This window comes from Pieris napi, chromosome 22 (assembly GCF_905475465.1).
Source record: "Pieris napi chromosome 22, ilPieNapi1.2, whole genome shotgun sequence".
Taxonomy (NCBI): domain Eukaryota; kingdom Metazoa; phylum Arthropoda; class Insecta; order Lepidoptera; family Pieridae; genus Pieris; species Pieris napi.
Genome location: NC_062255.1, coordinates 9,468,794 through 9,490,219, shown reverse-complemented (window position 1 = coordinate 9,490,219; position 21,426 = coordinate 9,468,794). Strand labels below are relative to the sequence as shown.

Here is a 21,426-nt window from a genome sequence, read left to right as displayed (position 1 = left end):
AAATTAAAAAAACATAAACAGAATCAGTCACAGTCCACAGAACAACTAGAAAATATAACAACACAGAGTAAAATACTCTGAACCATAGTATATATAAAATCTTTTGCATTGGGCAAAAACGCCGTTATGTTGCTGCAGCTGCTAGCAACGGCTTTGTTTTGCCTACTTAGACTTTATTCACCTGGAAATTTCAACGCGAAAAATTACCCCTCACCGTTCACCCTATAAATGTTTTATGGGACACAATACGGGGCCTTATACTAAAGCGTATGGTAGGGCCACACGCTACTGCTTATGCACTGAAGACAACAGAAATTGTGTCTATACCTATAACCTCCTTGTTCTCTAAAATAATGGAACCCATTATTACTTTCTTACATCTCACCCTCTCATATATTTAGTTATCTAGTGCAGCTTGCTCTTATCTTACATACACTATAAAGATACTCCTGACATTTAATACATATTAATTTAACCACATATTTTAACTTTTGTTGGCTGGCAAGCTGTTCAGTCGTATAGCTGGGAGGTATTAACTTAACGTCAGGTATGGATTCGTTACATCCAGTTTCTGTGTCTGCAATAAAATCTACAGGGATTGACTTTGCACTAAGTAATTTTTACATCTTATTACAAATTACATGACGTCATGGTCGTTTTCATCGATAGTCATTTATAGTCAAATACAAATAAAAACCCACGACGATAAGCTCTTTTATAGACAAAGAAAATATATTAAAACACATTCTTTTATCTGTGTAAAATAATGATGTTGTGCGTTTTCCAATTACAGAGCATTTTGCGACTCAGTGCCGCACAATGCCGCATAATTCTGAAGCTTAATTGGAACGTGAATTAGTTTTCAAATGCATCAGCAGAGTGCGCTAAGTCAGTGTTGTAAAAAAAAATGTTATGATTTGAGTTAGCAACCTCATTAATGTATAAATAATGTGGTAAACAATAATAATTGGTTGAAAACTTTTTACGCTTATTTTAATCATCAAATTATTTCATTAACATTTTTTTTATTGAAATAATAGAAAACCTTTAGTTTCATGTAAGAAGTTTACATCATTTACGTTTTAAGTAATATTTTTTAATGATTTCTAAAAAAAATATATACTTTTTCAAAACCATTGCAATTTTTTCTAAAGTATAATCCTGTAAAATAAATTTGTTTACAGATTAGTATTCATATTTTAAATGTGGAATATTAAAAAAGTAACTATTTATACCTTCATCCATACTAATATTTATTTTTTTTAGCAGTTTGAAATAACTTTAATTATTTTCAAAATCTACGACGAAACGAAAGCCTTACAAATTTTTCAACAATAAATAATATTTACTAACGAAAATTTCGATAAATGCCAACTTAAAGAAAAATACTGGTCAATTTTCTGTCACTGTGTTGGTATTGTTTGCGAGAAGCACGCGAGAGCATTCGTTTTGAGAGTGCTCAATTGTGCGAAGCGTTGCTGTAGTTGGAACACTCAACGTTGAGCATTATGCCGCAAAATGCGCTCTAGTGCTGTAATTGGAAAACGCACAATAATAAGTAATAAAAGTAATTTATTTCAGACAGTCACATTTATATTTCTATCATGTCATTATTTTCTAGATACCTATTTTCCCTTTTTGTCAAAGGCCTCCTCCAAATCCCGTTATTCCTGTCTGCAATGTGCCACTTTCTGCCATGTACCACCCGTTGTTTCCTTAATATGATTTACCCCCCTTCTAAATTGTCTTCCTCTTATGGGTACCTTTGGCACCAGTTTAGTACTTTCTTGGTCCACTTTTCTGTTCCTCTTGTCATGTGCCCCGCCTAATTAAGTTTATTTATTTATACATGTGTAAAACTTGTTTTTAATTTTAAAATTAAACAAAAAAAAATTATAGCCATCAAAATATTTTTAATAACTCTAAAGTCTAAATATTTACAGCCAGTAACATTTAACAAAATATTCCCCTTTAACCTCACCTTAAAATCTAAGTAACAATCGACAATCACATGACATTACAAAATTTAAAAAAATACTTTTTGACGTATATCTATTACATATTCCAGAAGAACACGAAAAGTAATGCCTACGCTTTGTTCTTAATTGCACAAGGCATTATGGCGCCGCCGAATTCTTTTTCTAGATATTTCGCAACTTCAAGGCACACAGCATCGTTGTATGGCGTTGAAAGGACTTGAAGTCCCAATGGTAATCCTTTGCTATTGGTGCCCAGGGGAACCTGTCAAAAAATTAAAGAATTTTATTAGTTTAGCTTTTTTCATTATTACGGGACTACGAAGTACCTACAGTTATCTTAGTGGGTGCGTTGGCTTTGCCAACGTTTGTTGGATTTTGAGGGAGGAGCATACTCTTTTTTAGTAAACAATTGGGAGCCGTATCACCCAGGGAAGACAACCACCGAGAGTCGATTCCACAGTTCGCTAGTTGCCAAAATTATGTCTTGTGAACGGGCCGTGGATGACTTCCAGCCATCAAGATTTAAAATAATATTAAATACAAAAAAAACTGCACAGTGATCTCGTAAGAGTATTGAAAGGGTAATATTTTTAGTTAAACTTTGACCTATGCTGAAAATAAATATGATATGAAAAGTTTATCGAATACATAATATAGTCTCAAAGATACTGTTTAGAAGATATATAGCATTAGTTAAAACCCATGCAAAATAAACACTACTATCGGTAATTTATTCAGTGGTACCAAAGACAATTAAAATAAACTCCTGTGGTAATAATAAAAATTTGACGATGGATTTTACAATCGGTATCGAAATGTTTTGAAAACTCGCTTGAAGCTCGCGAACAGATATCGCTTTAAAAATTTTTCCTACGCTCTGATGCCTACGCGAGGTTGCCAATATTTGAATGGCGACTACAACGTGTAAGTGCGGCAACGTCGCGAATGTATAAGATGCGACTGAAACTTATAGAATTATTCAATAGCAAAAGAGATCCAAACAACAACGTAGGTTTCTTTAATTCTCCATGTGATTAAGCAGAGCGTAAGAATTCGTCAAATTATTTGAAGATCTTTCAGCGCCCTCTGTGGTCACGTAAATACTACTTAAAGTAATATACTAATAGACAATTTAAAAAATATACATAGACAACAACAATAGACTTAATTTGTCACTCATGTAAGAGCTTAAGTTAAGTTTGATCTTTTTTTTGCTTTACGTCAAATCGTCACAAAAACTTCTTAGTAAGCACCTGAACCAAGAATATAAATACTATTTACCTGAGTTGCTGGATGTTTGAGCGCATTGACGATACCAAAGTAGGCAAAGTTATAGGGTCGAAGGTAGAATGAGTAATGGTAGGGAGCCGCATGGGGCGCGCTCGGCATTAGAAGAACTCCGTTGTCGCCAAGTTTGTTCTAAATAAATACCAAATTAAGTACAATTTATTTACATTATTATTTAAACTACAATCTCTATATTTAACAATAAACTCCGGTATCTTTTATTAATAATGGTTCTGTTATTCTTCCTTTATATTAAATATACAGGGTGGTCAAAAAGTCGTGGATCAAACGCAAATAGGGGATAGATGAGGTCATCAGCTGGAAAAAATTGTTCTAGGGGGGGTCTCTAAGATCAACCCCCAGTTATAATTTATTTTGCGTTTTTATAAGAAAATAGACGTTTTTTTACTAATTCTTATTAAAATTCGAAAAAATCTACATCCTGTATCTTTTTCATAATATCCAGTAGATTGGTACTGATGAGCCCCCCTTACGTTAGACATACTATTTATAGTTGTTTATTGAGTGTATTGAAGATAATATTAAGTTATACGCTAAAATTCTTTTGAAATCAAAACTTTTTGTTTACTTCAGACCCCACTGTGAAAAAAAATTACTCTACCGAAAAGTGACCCTGTATTACAAGTTTTGGCGCATTTAATAGGGATTCTGAAAAGGTATTACACATGGCCATAAGCCGCTGTAATATATTACACACTGTATAGTACAAACATATATTATGTATATCTACACCTCTAGGTATATTCAGTATAATGCTAAAGCTGATAAGAAACAACTGACTGAGGTAAGCACTCAGTGAAAGTGTTCCATCTAAAACATCATAACAAGCATTGTGCAAATCTTACAGCCAGATCATCCTTTAGCTCCTGCGTAATTTTCTCCGCCCACACGCTGTCCAGTTGAGGGAACGCTCTCAGCTCCAGACACCGCAATATGAGGAAGAGACAGTGCTTGCTCATTCCTATGAGCTGAAACGATTGTATTAATAATAATGATGATGATAATAATAATTCATTTGCAAGAATATGGTACAATTTTTTTATCAATCAATCAAAATACGTTAATTCAGTTTAGATGCGTCTTAGGGCATGCTTATGAATGTCAAAAACGTTTTCGAAAAATTCGCGAAAGAGCAAGACTACGCCATCCGTTCGCAAAACTACCAGGAGGCCTTGTTCTGAGAAGAACGGGCAAGAAACTCAGCAAATTTTACCCACCCTCTACATTACAATTATTAAAAGGAAAATGTCATAAACCACAACGTCATTAAAGTAACATAAGTACAAAAAAATCTGTTCTGTGATTTACCACATTACACACATATTCACAACACTTCAAAGATAACAAAACAAATTATAACAATATAACTAGAACTATTGCCACGCGTTTTTGTCTTCTAGGTAGTCTTTAACCTATACATGGTGGTACAATCGAAAGTTCGCATGTTCTGACACATAACTTACCTTTTTTCCCATTTCAGCCCACGCATTAAGTTCTACGTCACTGTTGGTTGCCAACTTGAAATAGTTCCCAGCCTCCTTGCTCATCCAGTAACTCCATAAACGGTACATGTAATCAAAACCCTTGTGATGGTATGGCTGAACTTCCACTTTAAGGTTCCCTCTCAGGTTCTCAACGACCCTGGAAACGAAAATCAATTAAATAAGTTTTATTTAAAAATAACTAAAAAATTTTTTTTTTACTAAGTAGGAATATAATCTTATAATTTGAAAAAATAATTAAAATCCTTTATTTGTTTAAAAGGTAAATGTCATTATGTTCATTCAAAATTCTTGGCATAGCTGCTAACTTCACGCATATTCTATTTCTTTTTACTTGTAGATTGTCTTATTCCCATCTTGCTCGCGCACGCTATAATCACACTGACAATTTTGTGTCTCAGGTGCGCGCGCCTCCTAAAATTTCACTCTCATCAATTTTTCATAACGCGCCTAAAGAAGTATAACTTCAAAAACATCTATGTGATACTGATCTATATCTATATTAATACTAAAACATCCTTTAGAGTTAAGGCTTTCCATAAGTAATTAGCCACTTATATTAAAATCCTAAATATATTTCAAGACATTTCCTCGTATAGAATAGAACAATAGTAGATACTCACTTCATTATCGCCTGTGTCATTTCAGATCGCAACGGGCTGACAAGACAGTCATTGCTCGAGTCCAAATAATAAAACTTTACAGTCCTCAAATTAATTTTTCTATCCAAATTTAATTTATCAGCTTTTTGGGCCGTTATTATCTTGGTGAGAGGAACTAAATCTTCCACGTGCCTGGAGATGAAGCCCAGACAGAACATGGAGTCTTCGTTGCCCTCACGAAAGAGGACGCCTATAAAAATATTGTCTTTGATTACTGTATATCAAAAAACACGAAATTACTAATTACACGCTTGTCACAAGGAACAGTTACAAGCTTTATACATATTAATGTAACGTTAAAGGAAGATTAGCTTTGAATTTATTGTAAGTCGTTTTAACTAAAGCCTTCTGTCTCTTTTCATCAAGGCGTAAACACAATTGGACAGAAAGAATGGAAACTTTAGTTGACTATAAGACTGATTTATTCTGGAATGTTTCATTTCTTAGTTGAAGAACTATTTTTACGTGCATTTGTCGCGCTCCTAGCAAGAAGGTACATTAATACAGACCACAGTGGTTTTCAAATGTAATACCATGATTTCTATTATATTATTCTGTAATATTAAAAAAAACGTGTGAGTTCTTTACTTAGAAATTATACTTCTTTGGCGTAACAAGATAAAAATATTTTCAAAAATTATTGTTGTTTGTAGAAAAAACTATAATCTTGACTATAGCTAACTTCAGGGTGTCGGTTTTTTGAGACGGTGTGCGCGCCTATAAATTTACTCTCATCATTTTTTCCTAACGCGCCAAAAGAATATAACTTCAAAAATTGCTAAATTTCTTAGCACGAACGCTTATCTATAATTATTATAATTTAATAAATTTTTCCCATAACCAGTATATTTTATTATCATTTTAAATTAATATTACCTCTCACACATGTTGTGTTGGCTGTTGGATGGTGTCCAAACATTCCACAGTAGAAGGCCGGCATCCGAGTTGAGCCTCCAATATCAGAACCTATACAATAAAATACTCTTTGGAATAATTTTGTATAATACCAGATAAGCAAGTCGATGGCAAGAGTCCGGATGGGATGTCGTTGATCCTTTGAAAGATGGGACAGGCTTTGGTATGGTATGCTACTTGTGTGGACACGTTAGCTTGTGTTTTGTTCCCTTCGGAGTAGCGAATCAAGTGCACAGGCGCCAAGGGGTGTTCAAGTGCAGATCTAATTAAAGATTTAAGTTGGCGCCAGATAGATAGTATCGGTGACCCCAGAGCTGATGCTTTCCTCCCTCAACGAATAAGTATCAGAATTGACTTAGGGTCCTACAAAAAAGGGCGTACCAATTCTTAAAAAGCCGGCAACGCACTCGGGAGGATTCTGGCAATGTGTCCATGGGCGGCGGTATCACTTAACACCAAGAGAGCCTCCTGCCCGTTTAACTACCCTTACATCAAAAACAGACTATGTTCTTACAAAGACTAATAGAAGTTGCGTAAGTAGCAGTGAGGGCTGCTTCAGCTCCGCTGGAACCACCAGGAGTTCTACCCGTGTGTTGGGGGTTAACTGTCATTCCGTACACTGGGTTACGCGTTTCTTGCCTGTAAATATAATATTAATTCAATTTCTGTATTCTTAATCTGAGTTTTGAGAGCTTTCTTTTGAAGTGCTAAGTGTTGGCTTAGTCAACGTGCGACTCGTTGTTGAAGTCACAGGTGAATATGGTACGAATAACATCGTGAGGAAACCGGCATGCCTTGGACATAAATAGTTGACGGCATATATCAGGCACAGCTCATCACCTACTTGCTTATGAGAAAAAAGATATCACAAAATAGATACATTAGTCTGAGATCCAGAAGTATAAGCCTATAAGGTTGTAGTCACTGGTTTTTTGCTACAAGTTCAATAAATTCATAAATCGGTATCATACCGGGCATAGAGGGCAGATCACACGCTAAGTAATGATTACTTTATTTGCGTAATTCTTTTCCTCATCAGAGAGTAGGTACTTATTTTCTAACCTATTCGACTTAGGGTCCTTGAAAAGAGCGTACCAATTCTGAAAAGGCCGGCAACGCACTTGCAAGCTTTGAAAGTGTGAGTGTCACTATCAGTTAACATCAAGTGAGCCAGGAGGCTCAGGCGCGGACAGGAGTCCGTTTGCTTTATTACATAAAATAAATAGTTTCTTTAATTACACGTGAAATGTTCCTTGCCTTATTGGAGAAATATAGGATTAGTAGATATTAATATAAACTACGACACACATACATTCATACACACAACTAAATATTATATCTTTAATACTTAAATATAAAAAATTAAATCTAAAACCGCACGTCGTATTACACAATAGAAGTAATACACGTTTTTCAACATTCGTTTCGTAATCAAAACTACATTATAGTATTGAGCAAGTTAAAAGTTAGTCAAAGATTGGAGATGGGGCCTGGTAGAGAAAACTGGTGACCGTAGAGCTGGTGCTTTCCTCGGAAGAAATACTGCCAGCATTATGAATACTAAAAAAAATCTTTTATTCGTATTTAATTTTTAAGCAATTATTTTTCTGTATAGTTTAGATTAAATTTCTCTTCCCTATAATATTATTTTTCGTAAATAAAAAGATTATTATAGGTCACAAAATGTAGACTTATGAATTTCATAAAATAAATATATATGAAATGATTTAAATTTTACTGCCAGATCTCAAATCAAGGGCGTAGAACGGAAGAGAAGAACTGGCGATAAACTCTTTTTAATCGCCAAGTTTTTTGTCTTACTCAATGTTTGTAAGGAGCTGCAACCATTACACCATGTTCCACATGACATCTTAAGTAATTAATAATAATAAAATAAATAAAAAACAAAGATTTGTCCTCTATCAGCAGGAGGTATGGTGAAATAGGAGCATGGGAATGGGAACAACACGCAAATACATAGTCAAAATAACTAATATCACCGCATACACGAATTCAACGACCAGTCACCACAAGCAGCACGCGTTCACGAGTATGACGCATGGCCAGCCATCGGCCCCCTTGTCATATTTTTATTATTATAAACATGTAGTGAGTGACGTGAGTGCCTTTTTTCTTGAAGTTAAGACGGGGTCACTGACGATACACTATCTCCACGCTGTGGTTTTAATCAAGCTTTTGCAATGATAAATTGTGTAGAATAAAGCAGATAAGATTGAATAAAACTTACCATATTAAAAGTTCTGGCAGGTTAGTTGCGGCTAAGGGAATGGCACCTGCTTCCCTCAACCTTATGATGGCCTCGCTATCTTCTACAGCTCTTTCGTTCCTGCGACTCCAAAGCCCAAGGGTCAAAGGCATGCCTTTCCATGCTTGACTCTCTTTCATTGTGAATGGGACACCTGTTACAAAATTTCATATTACAATAATAAGTTATCTCTCGAACATTTTTTCTTTTTGTTGGTGTTTTTGAAGATTCCATTGAAAGTAGTTTAGTGATTAAGTAGGCTCTGTGGTTGTGGCTTTGAAACGCAGGTATGCACTAATACATTTTTCTTAATACTAATAGCCTTTTATTTCAGATACTTATACATATAAACACATTTCTATTTCAATATTCTTTTCTGTAGCTGTGTGCCTATTTTTGGCGAAGGCCTCCTCCAAATCCCGCTATTCCTCTTTGCACTGTGCCACTCTCTGCCATGTACTACCTGCTGTTTCTTTAGTTAGGTTTATCCACCTTCTAAGTTGTCTTCCTCTTTTTCGTTTGCTGTACCTTGGGCACCAGTTTAGCTCCACTTTTTTGCTCCACTTTTCTGTTCCTGATGCGATGTGTTGTTTTTCTTAGGATATAGCTTGTATTCTTTATTTTGTCTATCCTTTTCTTCCCACATCGTTCTATCAACTTTTGACACATCTGTAGCTTTGTATGCTGCGAGTGGGCTCTCAAATTTGAGATTCATATGTTAGTACCGGAAGTATACAAGGATTGAAGAGCTTTCTGTTACTTAATAGATTTTTAACAATGGCGCAATTAATTGTCTTTACGACTAAGTAAACATCGTTAGGAAAATGCCATATCCAGAACAGGAGACGTGTATCAGGCACAGAAGGCTGATCACCTACCTAAAGACCATAAAACAGATACAGAGTCTTCCTCTCACCGTTACGATACCGGGTTTACCTTGGAATTTGGAATTATGATCGTATATAATCCATTTAGCAAAAATCTATATAAAACTGCTTACCCAGGAACGGTTTCTTCGCCATTTGTTCGGAAAGGCCAGCACTGACCTGCCGGTCTACTTCTCTAGCCTCATTTAGGGCATCTTCATATCTTTCTGTTACAACTGCATTTAAAATTGGATTCACCTAAAAAAGAGTTTTCGTAAATGTTAGATTCTTTTTCCATTTTAATTTATGATTCAAATCCTTAATATTGATATAATTTCTGAAGAGAAATATTTGTTCTGTATACAGGTAAATTAAAATTAATGTTTATATTAATTATGACTGTACCATAAAAATAATGTTATATATCCTATAAAATTCGCTGATAATGTAACTATTTCATTTTTTAATTAAACAGTGTTGGCCTAGTGGCTTTAGCGTGAGATCGTTAAACATTCGACTTGCCTTAGACCCAAAAAGTCGACGGCGTGCGTCAGGCACAGGAGGCTGATCACCTACTTGCCTATTAGATTTAAAAATGATCATGAAATAGATTCAGAGATGCCATGACATAAAGAGTTTGAAGCGCCACTGATTTAATAATTGCTTTAGCAGTTCTTCGATTTTAATTTTCTCAGTATAATGTGTAGATAATTTGTTGTTAAATATATTTTGTGGTTATATGCTGCTGCATAAAATAAACTCCATAGCAGGGGTCAGACTATCAATATATATCGTGATCCTTGAGATCTCGTCAATATTTATTGATGTGTAAACGCAGCAGAAATGAATATTGACCATATTGACATATGTAATAAAATGACGCCACAATTTTTTTGCAACAGGAGGCTGGAAGCTCATCTGTTGTTAAGTGATACCGCCCATGGACACTCACATTGCCAGAAGGCTCGCAAGTGCGTTGGCGTCCTTTCAAAAATTGGTACGCTCTTTTCTTGAACAACCTTAATTCGAATTGGTTCAGAAATACTTCAGTGGGTAGCTGGTTCCACATAGTGGTGGTGCGCGGCAAAAACTGCCTTGAAAAACGCTCAGTTATGGAACGGACTTCGAGGTATTACGGATGGTATTTTAATAATATTGCTCCAGCTATTTTTACCTGTTTTATCCTCTCAATAAGGGCTTTAACCAGATCTTCAGATTTCAATTGCTTCGATTTAATCCTCTGTGCTAAGGATACAGCACTGTCTGCGAGATATGCGTGCTTTTCGTCCAAGTCTGGTAACTTTTTATTCTTGCATTCCCAGTATAAGGAGAATATAAAATCTATTACTATATCCAGGAAGAGTCGTATACGGGAACATAACGCTCGGAGAATTGACATTTTGATGATCTGCAAAAAGGCAAAAAAATATTGTCTGTTCACATTACTGCATTTACGGAACATGCTGCAAGTATTGACCATCTTCGTGAGCGGCTGGTGCCTATAACATTACATACAGTCCACCAACCCTCCACACATACAAAATAAAACTAAAGCATGAGTGGTTGTGGGTGTGTGAATATGTGTAAGGGTGTGTGGAAGAATTTAAATTGAAGTCGAAAACGAGCATTGGTACTTTGTAATTTTTAATAGCGATTCTGACCTCAACGTTTAGTTTTTGTATTGCGCGATTGCAAAGTTACGACAGCGTTACGGATTTTTAGAGGACTACATCGAAATTGTATACAACTACGTAGGGATTTGTGGACGTGGAAATTACAGAGTACTAATTTTTTATAAAATATATATATACTCTTCTTTAATAAAATCCCAGAGGCTCTTTTATCTCTGCCTTTTAATAAATTTAAGAAATGTTTTAAAGAAAAGCTGTGTAAAAAGGCTTACTATAAAGTTAACGATTATCTAGTTGATAAAAGGGCCTGGGACTAGTTCTAGACAGGCTAATTCTAATTAATTTGCGATATTTGTTTTAAAATAAGTGTTGTTTGATGATTTGCTAGGGCATCCTCCATTCTTTTTTATTATGTATAATAAAGTTTTTTTCTTTCTTTATTTTCTCATGTGAAATTCTTGTTATTATTTTAATTTAATTAGGCTTCCAGGTGGAAAAGTAATTACTGATGATAACAACTAGATACAATAATGTACTTATTTTCAACATACAGATATGCAGTATTTACAATATTATTAATCTACATAGTAATAATAATAATAATTAAAATTGGATAAACAGAAAATTAAAACAAATTTTAAAAGTTCGGTCCCTGTGACATACCTTTAATGCTGGCATTTCCTCGGTGTATTGCGATACTTAATCGTTGATCGAGGAAAGCACCAGCTCTGGGGTGCAACCAGGCGCCAACCTAAATCTTTAATTAACTGTGCACTTGAACCTGACGGCCCAAGGGTCTCTACTCCAAAGAATCAAAATCAAACTTGGAGTATAGACAGATTATGATTAAACTGTGTGTAGTAGATCAGTCGAGCGTCAAAAGAATAACAAGTTTGTCAACTTACGCCATTGTGATGAATAATTGACCGCTTCACCTTCACTTCAAGGAAATCAAGTTTTAACTAACTTTAAGTCAAAACACTGAATTCAATTATAGTAAACAAATCTCAGTTATAATCTGCTAGATTTGCGGGGTAATGCCAGTATTAAAGGTACACTGCCACAGGGACCAAACTTTTAAAATTTCGTTCAATTTTCTAATTATGCATTTTTAATTATTATTATTATTACCATGTTGGTTAAGATATTGTAAATCCTATATTTAAAGAAAATTATGACTACCGTGGTTTAGACCGGTTTAGTGGATAACGAACAACAAACTATATATATATATATTAGTATTTGGAACATGGAACATTTTGCTATGCTACCAGAGACTGTTCGGTTTTCCGGAATGAAAACTTTTTAGGTTTTTCTGTGAGTTTTCTCTATATAAACCTCAGAGTTCAAGTTCTTAAATAACAAATAAAAAATAGGAGTTGATCGTAGAGTTGTATATATTTTCATAAAATAATAAAAACAAATTTTTTGGTCTAAAAAATAAAGAAATTTTTTTTGGGGTGAACAACACTTAGGGTTTTGAAGATAGATAGTGGCCGATTCTCAAGCTTACTGAATATGCATAAAAAATTCATAAGAATCGGTCGAGCCGTTTCGGAGGGGTATGGGAATGAACAATATGACACGAGAATTTTATATATTAGATATAAATCTTTGCGTGTTTCCGTGTTACAGTAATTAAATTAAACGGAGGCGATTTTCATGAAAATTTATATGTTAAACATAAGACCTGTGTGTACAGGAAACGTCTCGTCGTGTTGGGTCTGCTTGTAGTCCCTAAAACTGTCCCTTTGCTCCTCTAAGGGTAAGAGTTTCTCCTCTTACCTAGGGCCGTCAACCTATTAACTATAATATATTATATATATATTTCTACTAATCATATATTAATCAAATCGAAACCAATCATATTAATATTTGTATTCTGACAATATCTCTTTACCTACTTTTTTTTTAAAACTAGATATGTTTTACAAAAATAAAGCAATAGGTAATTGCATAATCTGTGGTTGCATCGACTGCAACTAAAAGGAGAACGTTGCCCAAGTAACATATTAGTTCATTAACCTTGTATACTACGTAATAAGTTTCATATAAATCTATATTTTATATGAGAATTTTTTATTTTATTTATTAAAATAAATCAATTAAATAAATAATATTACTTAGTCAAAATTATTGTTAAACGTTTTAAAAACCGATTCCGCAAATCTCATTTAATTAATCAATCGAAAATTAATACATATTTACAACTGTTTTTGATTTTGTACTAAAAACTTGTTATTTATTATTTGATATGATTGATGATAAATAAATGGTAATATATTTAATATTATGTTGTCCTTGGTTTTTGTATATGACATATCTTATAATCTGATCAGTTTAAAAATAATTAAAAGTTAATTATTTTAAAACGCATAATGTAAAACCCAATTAAATATACATTATAAAGATCAATTTTTAAATGTCTAAATGCTAGGAAGCTGTTGTCCCATACTTACCTATTATAAATTTAATCACTAGTTTTCTTCTATAAAACTAAGTAAGAATTGTGAATAAATTAAGTCTTCAGACTGCAAACAAAATAATTATTATGCGAACAATGTGCGCATATTAAGTATTTTTATATCCAATTATGTTTTTTAAAACATATATTAGGTAATTAAGTAGTAACAACACACTTATTTTTTGTTTACACTATTAATTAATATATTGTTTCACGATTTCGTTCGCGGTGAAATCATATGTACATTTATTACGTATCACACCGGCAGAATATGTAACCTGACTGACGACGACAAACAGAAAGGTAAGCATAGGTATGTCTGGCGGCATTTAACTAATATGCATAATTTGTAATAAATAAATACAATTATATACATATTCATTTTTATCTTTAGACAAAATAAATGATTTTATGACTTTTATTGAAGCAGAATATAGGGAACATTCTAGGATGATAGAACTAGGAATAGGAACGTAGACAGGAAGGCGTAATGATTTCGTTTAGATTCGTTGGCTTATGATGAAAATATGAATCTTCAATCCAGCCGTCTTTCCATTCCGATCAAAATCAAATTAAATCTCGTGTTTTGTTTAACGTTCTGGTGCCTCTTATTATGTAATATATTAATTACATCGGAGACTGTTTCTGTTCCACTAAAAATATATGTGTATTTGAGTAAGTTCAGAATGATAAATGATTATTAACACGTAAAAAACTTGACGTTTGTTTATGTGTTCGCAAGCAACGTAATCGTGGATTTGTTCGCGCGGCTGGTATATAATATATAATAATAATATAAGTATAATTATAATTAATTAATTATTTAATTATATTAATATTATTAAATATGCATTTTTAGATTTACTTCTTAACGCTTTTTATACAGATTAGTTTGAATAACACTTAATTTTTCATACTGTCAAATAGCCTACATTGTTGACAATAGTGATTAGACATTAAACACTTTAATACTGAATACTGATACTTGATAGTTGTTGATAGATAGTTGACAAATGGCACTTGGCAGTCCGCAGTCCGCACTCCGCTGTCCGCAGTTGTGCCTTTGGGTCCGACCGGCGACCTTGTTTGACATTGTCCTAACAGCTGAGTTCTTCAACAATAATATTTCTTGACCTTACGAACTTAGTTATCAGATTACAACCTACGTGTAACTACTAGAAGTTAGAACATTTAGTAGTAAAGCCACTTTTGTTGTACAAAATGTCTAGCGTTGTTACAATTAATACAAACCCTTACGAAGGCCAAAAGCCGGGCACAAGTGGTTTGCGTAAAAAAGTTAAGGTATTTGTACAAAACAACTACACCGAAAACTTTGTTCAAAGTATTCTGGATGCCAACAAAGATTCCATAAACGGTTCCACGCTTGTAGTTGGTGGTGATGGTCGCTACCTTGTCAAGGAAGTCGTTGATAAGATCATAAAGATTGCTGCTGGAAATGGGGTAAGAATTAAACTAAGTGCAAATTACTTCGAGAAATATCTATCTATAGTTACATGAGAACTCTTACTAGAAATTAAATATATATAATACAACAATATAGAAATAAAATTCATATATATTTATTTATTAATTAATTTTAAAATAAGAAGTAGAAATGGTTTGTGATTCAGTGTTCTTGGTAATTAAAAAAATCTTTTCGGATTCTTTACTGACTTCTCTTTATTAATTACAGGTTGGAAAGCTGATTGTTGGACAAAATGGTATATTATCTACACCGGCTGTTTCCCATATCATCAGGAAGTTTAAAACTTTAGGTATATTACAAGATACTAAATGTAATTAAATTTTAAATGTAAATCAGAGTACATATAAATTTAATCAATATATCTTAAGTCCAAAAATAGTTCTTATCAACAGATAGTATAATAATATAGTATAGAGTTTTTAAAAATCATCTTAATGTACTACTTTTGGAAAAAAATTATATTAATGATTATTTGCATGAAACATTATAATTATTATTAATTTGATATCATATTAATATATTTTAATAATGTGATGATGTAGTGATAAAATAACTGATTATAATGATATGACTCATTTTGTGATTGTATCTTCTATTCTACCTTTTAAGACAAATTTGCATGTCATTATATGTGGCAGAATTTGCAAACTTTAAATTTCATACATTCTAAGTTCATATATATAATTACTTTACTGAAGACTTTAAAATCTTGCTATCATTACAAAATATTCTTAAGCCCTATTTTTAAAAATAAATATAACAAGTATGAATCAAGCTACTTTAATAAACCTACAATATTATACATTAATCACATCTCTCCCCTACTCTCCTTTACCAATTTATCAGAATTTTGGTTTAATTATGTTTCAGGTGGAATTGTTCTCACAGCTTCCCACAACCCTGGTGGCATTGACAATGATTTTGGAATCAAATTTAACTGCAGTAATGGGGGCCCTGCACCTGACCACACCACAAATGAAATATATAAACTCAGTACAGCAATCAAACAATATAAAATTGTACCAGATATACAGTGCAATATTGATAAAATTGGTCTACAAAAATTTAAGGTAGACATTAGCTTGTAATTAATAACATTCACATTTATGACTAAAAAATTTTAAGAAAAAGAGTCCTTCCATGTAAGGTTTTGTCAACTAAAAAATGTAAAATACATTATATCATCAGTCACTCGACTCTGCAACCTATAAAGTGTCTTTGCTTTAGAAAGAGAAACATAATATATGTATTTCATAGCTAAGGAATTTACACAGATATAAAAAATTAAACCTACCAAAATTCATTTATAATGGACACTTGCCTTATGATAAATGATTTATTTTCTGTAAGTAGGTTTGTACAAACACTTTTACTTTAAACTAGATGAGTTCGATGTTTCAACTTAAAAATATGAATAGTTATAACGTTAGAAGTTTTTGTTTTAGGTTGAAGATAGAGAATTTATTGTTGAAATAGTAGACTCTGTAAAAGATTATGTGGATTATATGAAGGAGATATTTGACTTTCCAAAAATCAAGGCTCTATTGCAAGGATCAGAGCGCCGAAAGGCTTTTAATGTTCTTATTGATGCCATGAATGGAGGTTAGTATATTTTAATGTATAGGATGTTTCTTTTTGAAGTTATACTTCTTTAGGCGCTTTATGAAAAATTTATGAGAGTGAAATTTTACGATGCGCGCGCACCTGTGACATAAAATTGTTAGTGTGATTATAGGGTGCGCGAGCGAGATAGGAATAAGACAATCTTCAAGTAAAAAGAAATAGAATATGCGTAAAAAGAAATAGTTCGCAAATCGCAGCTATGCCAAGAATTTTGAATGACCATAATGACATTTGTCATTTACCTTTTAAACAAATAAAGGAGTTTTAATTATTTTGTCAAAGAAATTTAGCAATACTTTTTCACAAAGACCTATTGTTACTTAGTTAAAAGGTTATTAAACATACCTAGTTATTAAATTGAATTAATAATTTAATAAAATAATAAATAATAACTATTATTAATATTAATTAATAATTGAATAATATACTAAATATTAAATATTGTTAAATTATTAACGCTAAATATTAATTATTTAATATTTAAAAAAAAATAAAGAAAGCCAAAGAAGTATAACTTCTTACGCGCGTACATAAGTACACGCACCATTTTTATTCTTAAACTATATAAAATTTCATTAAACTTTGTTTTCAGTAACTGGTCCCTATGTAAAACGTATCTTCATAGATGAGTTAGGAGCAACAGGAAATAATGTTCGTAGAATTGTACCTTTGGAAGACTTTGGGGGGGCTCACCCTGATCCCAATCTGACATATGCGGCTGATCTTGTGAATGCGGTCAAGAGTGGGGACTATGATTTTGGTGCTGCGTTTGATGGTGATGGTAAGTACTAAGTTATTGCCAAGTATGTTTGTATTAATCTTTTTACCTCCTAGCCTTGAAATATATGTTGTAATATAAAAATATATTTTTATATTATATTATACTGCATTTATAATTTTATTATTACCAACAGAACTATTTTTTTTGCATTAATTTATTATTTTAATAGCTAGAAACATACTAAGTACTCAGGATTTTTATTTTATTTTTATAACTGAGAATTGTTTTAGATTTATTATTGTTTTTTTTCTTTGGTGTAACTGGATTATTCCAACAATAGACAAGGTCACATCCTAATAATTTTAAATTGATTTCTCCAGGTGACCGCAACATGATAATAGGTCGCGATGCGTTTTTCGTTACACCGTCAGACTCCCTAGCAGTGCTGGCAAATAATCTCCACCACATCCCGTACTTCCAGAAGACAGGTGTGAAGGGCTTCGCCAGGAGCATGCCCACAGCTGCAGCCGTTGATAGAGTTGCTGCTGCCACGGGAAAGGAGTTCTTCCAGGTGCCTACTGGTGAGACAATTCTTTTTATTTTATTAAAGTCGTAATTTCTATCTCTAATCACGATCTTGTTTATGTCAAATATTTCTCAATATTTTTTTTAGGTTGGAAATATTTCGGCAACCTCATGGACGCTGGGCGTCTCTCCCTTTGCGGAGAGGAGAGTTTTGGCACAGGGTCTGACCACGTGAGAGAGAAAGATGGGCTTTGGGCGGCACTGGCTTGGCTCTCCGTTCTCGCGGCTACGGGACTCTCTGTGGAAGAGATTTTGACGAAACACTGGCAACAATTTGGCAGGAATTACTTTACCAGGTGAGTGGTCATTATTAAATGATTATAATAAATATAACTTTTATCGTTCTATTTAACTACAATATTCCATGCCATAAAACAATTATATACCATGGCTTCGTTTTGCGCCTTTTTAATTTAAATCCCGAGTTAAGTTCGGTGGCGGTTGTTAAGTTCAGATATATGTTAAATGAAATACTTGAAGCTGGGTAACAACTGGTTTTAATGTTTTAAAATATGAGCTTATAACTAACTGGGGCAGTGGGGTTGCGACGCTGGATTAACAAACTAACTTGACTTATTGAAGAGTTCTTACATCTATGCGACACTTATGTTATTGGACTTTATCGGAAACGAGAATGTTAAAATACCATTTATATAATCTCATTCTAATTATGAAATGAAATACAGACTTTTCTATACATACTTCTTTAAGAACATTAAAAATAGTAGTTTATGCAACTGTCATATAATAGAGGGTATTAAAACATGAGTGTAGTTTCAAAATAACATTACACGAGTGTTTTAATACCTAATTATATGCAGTTGCATTCACTACTTTATTTAATCTCATGGTTATGGGTTTCCAAGTCATAAAGTCTTGGTAACATTTGTCGTACGCTTTTCTTGATTTTTCCGGCAAAAGACTACCTATTCGTCAGTTTCGTAGCTGTTTCTAATATCAGGTGGAATTAAATTTTCATCAGTATCGTCGGTGTTGCTTGACATTTTTGCTACTAAAGTTTTATCCAACAAAATATTACTCAAATTCGTATGTACGAAATAGCGTCAATGGAAAAAGTCTGTTATTGGTCTATTGGCTCGGAACCAGCGCTCACCACAGATCATGTGTACTTAAATTGAATTAAAACCTCCTTGGTCGGGACACATTGTACTTGAATAATTAGAAAAATTGTTTTTAATTATTAAAGTTAATAATTTAAAATAAATACGTAAAAATTACATATATAACACTAGAAGTATACTAACTAAAAAAACAAAAGCAGAAGGAAAATGCTTAAAAAGAAACCTTTTTGGCATTTATTTATTTTCTTTTATTTACTTTCATTAATTTATTCGTTAAATATAAAAAAAAAAACAATGGCGAATCGGAGTGGTCTTTCGGACAAACTCTTTGGCACAAGTTTACTGGTAGAACCTTCATTGTTTCTATGATGAATTTCTAATTTCCAAGGTCTTAATTGCTACAGGGCCCAACTATAAACATACTATTACAGATATGATTACGAGGAGTGCCCCAGCGACCCCTGCAACGAGATGATGCAAGAGCTGGAGAAGAAGATGACGGCCCCTGGCTTTGTAGGCTCCCGTTACTCTGCTAATGGGAAGGAGTATAAAGTGTCAGTGGCTGATAACTTCTCCTACATGGATCCAGTAGATCAGAGCGTCGCTATGAAGCAGGTATTTCTTATTAAAATATCGGGAACAAAGTCGTAAAAGCAAATTTTTTTTTCAGTAAAAGTAAAAGAAGGTAATGCTTTTATTACTAGGATATTACGTACATTACATATACAAAATATATATATATATCAAAATTAAAACGAAAGCTTAGAAAGTTATCACTACAATTGTTGAACTTCTTACTAGGGGGGGTAAACCGGTTCGTTACGTTATGCGTTACGGCGCCAGTCTGTCTAGCCTTCCTCTACTCCCCTCTACACCCCCCTCTGCTCACTGTTTAGTGTGCTAAATAAAGATTATCCTCGGAACATTAAAGAATCAAATACTTCGGCTTAGATTAGGTTATGACTTCTGTCAGGCCGAGACGCACACATTTGTCGACGATTTAAACATTTTTGTTATGTATTTAGTGTAAATAGTCAAAAAATAACTTAATATACATTACAGTAATTTATCTAATTAGACTGAAGAGCGTTTTACGATTGTTGCACTGTTTAAAAAAAATTACGGACGAAACAGTAACCGCACATTACGACGGTAATTTTGACGAATGTCTAGAACGTAATAATTTATCAACGTACTATTCGCGTAAATATTATGACCTTGGTGAAGCAGAAGTAGATTATTACCATTTTTATTTGTTTTTAAACTGTCGCATCTTTTATGATATGATTGGAATTACAATCTAAATTAAAACTAGGTTTATGGTTGTTGCTTGTTGCGATCTATTTCAGGAAAGTAGAAATAAAATTACAGTTATTGTACATCACTTAAGGAGGTCAATAATAAGAAAACATTAAAAAAGTCGTAATAGTGCTTTAGTTGCTCGGTGTAAGCGATATATTAAATAAGCTGAACTAAATTGGATTTTGTTGTTTGAAGCTTCAAAGTATTTGTAATATTTGTATTAATTTCAGGGTCTCCGTATAGTGTTTGAAGATGGATCCCGCATTGTGATGCGTCTCAGTGGTACAGGCAGCTCTGGAGCAACTGTGAGGTTAGTGGACTGTGCAAAATGTGCATTCTAAATCCCTTAACACAGAAATATAAAGACAATTATAATATGTAGTTTGTTAAATATTGACAATTTGCTTTTTACATTATATTATGCCTATTACTTACATTGTACTAGGTTTGGCTCAGTTACTATTACAGTAATAACACGTGTTCCAGATTCGATGCGAATATATTAATTATTTTTTAGATTATACATTGACTCGTACGAAGCTAGTGATGTCCTCGGCTCGGCTCAAGAGAAACTAGCGCCACTTATTAGTGTTGCGATGCAAATATCAGATCTACAGAAGTACACCGGCCGCGACAAACCTACCGTTATTACATAAACCTTATAAATGATCGATTAAATAACGATATTTGCCATTTTTTTATAAAATAAACTTCCAGTTGTTTTTACTTTTTTAATAATATTTCCAGTGGTTTGTGAGTGTAAACTCAAAAATTGGGATTTTTTATATCAATTATATAATTTGTCATGTATTATTCATCTGTTTTATATATAATAGATTTTTGCAAATAGCGCCATCTATGTTTATGATTATCAAACTTTTTACACGGTTGCCTGTTTACAAATTATTATTAAGGTGCAATGGATTACGTAATTTTAAGCTAAAAATATATTTCAAATCTATACCAAAAACGATCGGCCTTTAGTTGTATAAATACTTTAAAAGGATTTTTGATATTTAATATTTCAAGATTGA

At 33.1% G+C, this 21,426-nt stretch overlaps 2 protein-coding genes across 5 annotated transcripts; one reads left to right on the top strand and one right to left on the bottom strand.

Annotated features, from left to right (window-relative positions):
- Window positions 1-1,975: 1,975 nt before the first annotated feature.
- Window positions 1,976-13,898, bottom strand: LOC125060799 (fatty-acid amide hydrolase 2-like). 4 transcript variants are annotated; one of them, XM_047665876.1, is made up of 12 exons: window positions 13,769-13,869; window positions 13,589-13,660; window positions 10,673-10,906; window positions 9,633-9,756; window positions 8,615-8,786; window positions 6,881-7,005; window positions 6,328-6,417; window positions 5,413-5,641; window positions 4,751-4,928; window positions 4,133-4,255; window positions 3,261-3,398; window positions 1,976-2,241 (listed from the first exon to the last, which is right to left on the bottom strand). In XM_047665876.1, exons 3-12 carry the CDS (start codon window positions 10,895-10,897, stop codon window positions 2,089-2,091), a joined length of 1,557 nt encoding a protein of 518 aa, XP_047521832.1. In that variant the 5' UTR covers window positions 10,898-10,906; window positions 13,589-13,660; window positions 13,769-13,869; the 3' UTR covers window positions 1,976-2,088. The 4 variants fall into 4 exon arrangements, with proteins under 4 accessions (XP_047521832.1, XP_047521831.1, XP_047521830.1 ...); XM_047665875.1 differs by lacking the exon at window positions 13,589-13,660 and having other exon boundaries at window positions 13,769-13,898; XM_047665874.1 differs by lacking the exons at window positions 13,589-13,660; window positions 13,769-13,869 and adding an exon at window positions 11,793-11,845.
- An 883-nt stretch (window positions 13,899-14,781) lies between these two features.
- Window positions 14,782-21,118, top strand: LOC125060796 (phosphoglucomutase). The gene is made up of 10 exons (XM_047665869.1): window positions 14,782-15,054; window positions 15,287-15,368; window positions 15,950-16,149; window positions 16,525-16,681; window positions 17,295-17,483; window positions 17,804-18,004; window positions 18,097-18,304; window positions 19,522-19,705; window positions 20,623-20,702; window positions 20,910-21,118. Exons 1-10 carry the CDS (start codon window positions 14,815-14,817, stop codon window positions 21,046-21,048), a joined length of 1,680 nt encoding a protein of 559 aa, XP_047521825.1. The 5' UTR covers window positions 14,782-14,814; the 3' UTR covers window positions 21,049-21,118.
- Window positions 21,119-21,426: the final 308 nt, after the last annotated feature.

Excerpts from the sequence above, each read along its gene's own strand:
- LOC125060799 (XM_047665874.1), bottom strand. Across the intron at positions 8,787-9,632 it reads GGCGAAGAAACCGTTCCTGG|GTGTCCCATTCACAATGAAA; the intron begins GTAAGCAGTTTT and ends ATTTTGTAACAG. Across the intron at positions 3,399-4,132 it reads AGCTAAAGGATGATCTGGCT|AACAAACTTGGCGACAACGG; the intron begins GTAAGATTTGCA and ends GTATTTATTTAG.
- LOC125060796 (XM_047665869.1), top strand. The coding sequence starts at position 14,815 with ATGTCTAGCGTTGTTACAATTAATACAAACCCTTACGAAGGCCAAAAG. Across the intron at positions 15,055-15,286 it reads AGATTGCTGCTGGAAATGGG|GTTGGAAAGCTGATTGTTGG; the intron begins GTAAGAATTAAA and ends TATTAATTACAG. Across the intron at positions 16,150-16,524 it reads TTGGTCTACAAAAATTTAAG|GTTGAAGATAGAGAATTTAT; the intron begins GTAGACATTAGC and ends TTTTTGTTTTAG.